Source organism: Pangasianodon hypophthalmus, chromosome 27 (assembly GCF_027358585.1).
Source record: "Pangasianodon hypophthalmus isolate fPanHyp1 chromosome 27, fPanHyp1.pri, whole genome shotgun sequence".
NCBI classification, from domain to species: Eukaryota; Metazoa; Chordata; class Actinopteri; order Siluriformes; family Pangasiidae; genus Pangasianodon; species Pangasianodon hypophthalmus.
In genome coordinates this window covers 9,614,872-9,619,546 of record NC_069736.1, presented here as the reverse complement: position 1 = coordinate 9,619,546, position 4,675 = coordinate 9,614,872, and the positions used below count along the sequence as shown (strand labels likewise).

At 34.0% G+C, this 4,675-nt stretch overlaps 1 protein-coding gene across 2 annotated transcripts; it reads right to left on the bottom strand.

Moving 5' to 3' along the window:
- Positions 1-466: 466 nt before the first annotated feature.
- glipr2 (GLI pathogenesis-related 2) lies at positions 467-2,895 on the bottom strand. Of its 2 annotated transcripts, none has more exons than XM_053230528.1 (5): positions 2,795-2,895; positions 2,623-2,656; positions 1,771-1,980; positions 1,610-1,687; positions 467-1,406 (listed from the first exon to the last, which is right to left on the bottom strand). In XM_053230528.1, the coding sequence occupies exons 2-5, from the start codon at positions 2,627-2,629 to the stop codon at positions 1,252-1,254; spliced, it is 450 nt and encodes a 149-aa protein (XP_053086503.1). In that variant the 5' UTR covers positions 2,630-2,656; positions 2,795-2,895; the 3' UTR covers positions 467-1,251. The 2 variants fall into 2 exon arrangements, with proteins under 2 accessions (XP_053086503.1, XP_034156769.2); XM_034300878.2 differs by having other exon boundaries at positions 1,771-1,983; positions 2,795-2,864.
- Between the last annotated feature and the right edge of the window lie 1,780 nt (positions 2,896-4,675).

Below are 4,675 nucleotides of genomic sequence, written 5' to 3'. Positions count from 1 at the left end.
GTTCTAGCAAGTTTTTGAACATCCATCAGCTACTTTTCTCTGCGTTAGCAATACTAATTTTTGGAGCTTGTAATGCAAATGTGTGTATCCTGGTTTCCTGTGCTTCACTGTAGCCTGCTTTATAAGAAAAAAAAAAAACATATTTTATAGCTGCTATTTCATGTCTGACACTGCCTAGTTACTGATAGGCATTACAGCCCATTTATGTTTAAAAACTGTTTCAGATTACACCACAGGCTTTGAATAGGATTCTGACTTAGGCATTATACAGAAAGTACTCTATTTAAACTTATTCCTTAATTAATTTTTTTTGTATCAATATCATGTTGTATGACAAATTCTCTTTTTAGATCATGCCGGTACACCACGACAAACTGCTGTATATTTTAAAGGAACAGGGAAGACCTAAGTCTCACATAGTGTTACTGCCTCCACCATACTTCATAATGACACTTTTGGTGTTGATATGCAATGTTTTATTTTCAAGAAAAATAGTATTGTGTATGTTTACCAGGATTAATAACTCATTGAGAGTTAATAATTATCATCTTTTTTGAGATCTGCATTTTTTCTTCCTTCTACAACCTTTCTACCTTCCACATACACCAGTAGTTTTTTCCATGTTTATTCTTATGATGCACTTATGAGCTCAGAAGTGAAAGAACCTGCAGATTTTTGGCTGATACTCTGAGGTTCTGTTGTCATATCATGACCATCATTGTTCCCCATAATGGTCATTTGTTATTCTATATAGAATGTCTATTGGATGCACACTTCAGGGAAAATAATAAAGCTGCAAGATTGTAGACTTATAGAAGACAAAGACATTTCTTTTGTGATCCTGTTCCATCTTATAAACCTTTAAACAGAGGTTCGCTGATGTCTCATTTTCTTCGTTCATACTGCAGGTGAAAAGAGTTCTGTTATGTGAATGTCTCGTCTTCAGGTTTGCACACTTTTCCCACCAGAGACTTTCATTATTCATAACAATTTGATTAATACAAATCTAGCAGTGTAACATGTAGATGTTGTTTGCTAAATATCTTTTTAAGATTACATGAAGAATTAAGAAAATTAATATTTTCTGAGAAAATCATGCTAAGAAAAAACAAGTTGCCCATGACTGTTTATTTTGTCTTAATTATTTATCTAATAATTATTGCACATAGGTTATATGTGGTTCACCTTTTTCAGAGATAGTGATCAAACTAAATTTAACTAAAATTCTTCTTCACCACTGCTGGATTATCTTCATTCCAGTGGTAGGACATTTTTCTCAAAGTAGCCAGCGTTGCTGATATTGCCTGCTGGTGAGTAGTGGCCCACCACAAAGGTTGTAGTCCCATCTGTGGCCACCCCGACACCCAGCTCCTTAGAGTCCTTCCATACCACCTGTGTGAAGTGGCCTTATAAGGCCAACAAAAGTGTGTGTCAATATATATATATGTTTGTCTTTATTAAAAGGTGCAGTATATGTTCAAAAAGACACCTAATCTTAGGGGTACAACCACCACAATTATAAATTCAATATATTTATCTATCAATGTGATCTCCGTGAAGCTGCTTTTTCTGATAACTACTGCAAGACAGTGCTCTTATATGGGTTCACCTGTTTCAGAGCTGAATCCTGGTCTATTGAAGTCATAGTTCTTAATTTCATTGTACCAGCTGTCCACCGCTATATGCCCTGTGGAAAAACATTACATCATGACATGTAAAAGACCATGAAAGTCTAGTAACCAACCAGTAACCAGTAAACTGTTTACTTGCCTGTAACTTTTTTGGGTGATGAGCTGTATGTATAGTACAGGTTCTCTCCAAGGTTGGTATCGCTATGTTTTAGGGCTCTGATCGACAGCAGGTTCTCAGCCCATGCCTGAGCAGAACAATTTAGATTGGGATCCAGTGTAAGAGGTGGTGCTCCATGCTGCTTACGGTATTTATTGTGAGCCTTCAGGAACTCTCCTGCAAAGCTGGCATCTGCTTCAAAGAAAAGCAAAAGTTTGAACCTTGTATACAGTATTTATTAGCCTAAGACACAAAGGATAGTACAGATGAGAATGTGTTCCGTTCAGTCAGAAGGGAAATTGCATTTAATGGTGCTCATGGCAGAAATAGAAATACAAAAATCAAACTCATTTTTTTGCAGGTGGATCTTTACAAACGACAGTATGCGTCTTGTATTCGGAGGCATGAGCCAATAATGTTGTACAGCATTTGCAATTCAGTAATTATAATTAGGTCATTTAATGTGACCTGATGTATGTAATTCATGTAAGCTAGCTAACAGTCAGTTTGCTCTTAGATACATGAACTAACCAATTTACATAAGCTAAGAAGATAAATAACTAAACAAATGTCACACATGCAGTACACCAAAAGTTATGAATTCTGAAGACAATGAATGGAGAACCAAGTACTTTTTCAGTAAAACACTGCCCAAAAAATGTAGCTACACATCAAAATGCAAGTTCAGTGTTTGTTTTCCCTCACAGAAACATACAAGATGTCTTTGTGGTAGAAAACAGGGGAAAAACGAAACTAATAGTTTAGAATGCTACAATCAATATTTTGAGTGAAGAAATGAAATATACAGGTGTTAGGTCAAAGCCATACACTCACCTGCCATACTAGGATTATACTGTGTTTTTAAATTCTGTAAGGCAAAAGAGAAATAATGTTATTTGTATGAACTGTTATTTGCTGAAATTCATGTTCAAATTCAACTGTATACATTATTTCTCTGTTTGATTTATGTAATATTTATCAGTGCATCATTTATTTAAGGTCGTACCTGTTGTCAGTGAATGGTCCAGTCTTGCTTGGTCTCTTTTCTCTTCCTCTGTTTTCTCTTCTACTATTTATCTCAGAACAAGCGCACCTCCCTCTCTGGTTAAGGGACTACTGTGAATTAAGGAAAGTGAATTTGTTTAATTTTTCATCCAGGTATCATAACACATGCATTCTCACAGAGAAATAAGGTTGGGAAAAATGGGTAGGGCACTCTTCCAAAAACACAGACAGGCACACACCCTTTTTTTCAGACACAAGTGCAAATTAGTATCTAATAACAGCCAAAAACTGGAAAGGGACTAGAATCTATTCACTTATTCTGACTCAGTCCACCCATTTTCTCAACAACCCACAAAAAGAATCATTACACTTAAATACCAGTTTTAACTAACACACACACACACACACACACACGCGCACACACACACACACACACATATATATATATATATATATACATACATACACATACAGTCTTAAATGGTTTGATTTTTGTTAAACCCCTTAATTAAAACTGAAAGTCTACACTTCAGTCAAATCTTGACTGAGTGGTGTACAGAGGCAATATACTGAATATATATATACTGAAAATGTTAAATTCTTCTAATTTACCAACTTTTTTCTAATTTGAGTGAAACTTTGATTTACTTTAATATTTACATGAATTCCATAATTTCTTAATATTTTAATAAGTCCCCCTTTTGCTTTAATTACAGCATGCACTCAAGCTGGCATGTACAAAAGTTTGTGTAAAACCTGGCAATCCATATTAGATCAAATCCATCAGCTAAATTGCTTGGTCAATGCCATAAATCCTCTAATACTTAAACAGTGACCTAGACACAGTGCGGAATATTGAACATTTCCTTTCATTGTTTCAAAGTTTTCAAAATTGTAAAAATCTGTTTAGTTTCAGTTTGAAATAAAAAACTATACAGGTATCATACATAAGGTGCATGTGACATTTACATAAGTGGTTTTATAATACATTTCTCTGACATATACAAATACACAAATATCCTACTGAATAACAAACATGGATGTGAAAGCTGATGATGCACAACGTGACACTGTCTATTTTTCCAATATGAAATATTCTTTAAGAAACAAAAGATGCCTTTTTAGGAATGTTTATTTTAGAAATACAGAAGACCCTGAGGAAGGACTGTTTATTTCTGTTTCTATATGCCACCTCCACCCCCTACCTTTCACCCACAACATTCAGCTAATTTTGTAAAAATCCAATTCCTTTTTTTCTTTTCCTCTATGATATGTTAAGCAATAGATTCAAACTGTAAAATTGAATTTTTATTAGTTTCTTAATACAGATATAACACATACAGAGTTGCAAGAGCAGACATGTGAATAATATTTAGATATGAGTGTGTGTGATGTACATAACAATTATGTCTATCATCGCAGTCAGTAGAAGAACATAGCTCATTTTCAGTTGCGTGAATCACTGACATAATCCTTCTTGAAAGACTAAAAGCTGGTTTCCCATGGTGAAATTAAGCTCAATCTAATTACTCTGTCACCAGGGATTCTCAATCTTTTTAAAATTTAAATTTAAGATGAGTCTTATTCTGTGCCCCAAAACTGGCATCCGAGAAGACTAAGATTACTATAAAATCTTATTGATTGCTGTTGATGTTTGTCCAACATTATTATTTTATTATTATTTTATATTAAAATATTATATTGTTTATTATTATTATGTTATTTAATTGTTTTAAGTAATTTGAATGCAACTAATAAATTAATTTGATAGCCCTGATATGTAGCATTACTTTGCATATATTATACTACTATATAGATAGTAAATACACTATATGGCCAAAAGTTCTGGAAGGCCCACGTATGGGTGGACACCTGACAATCA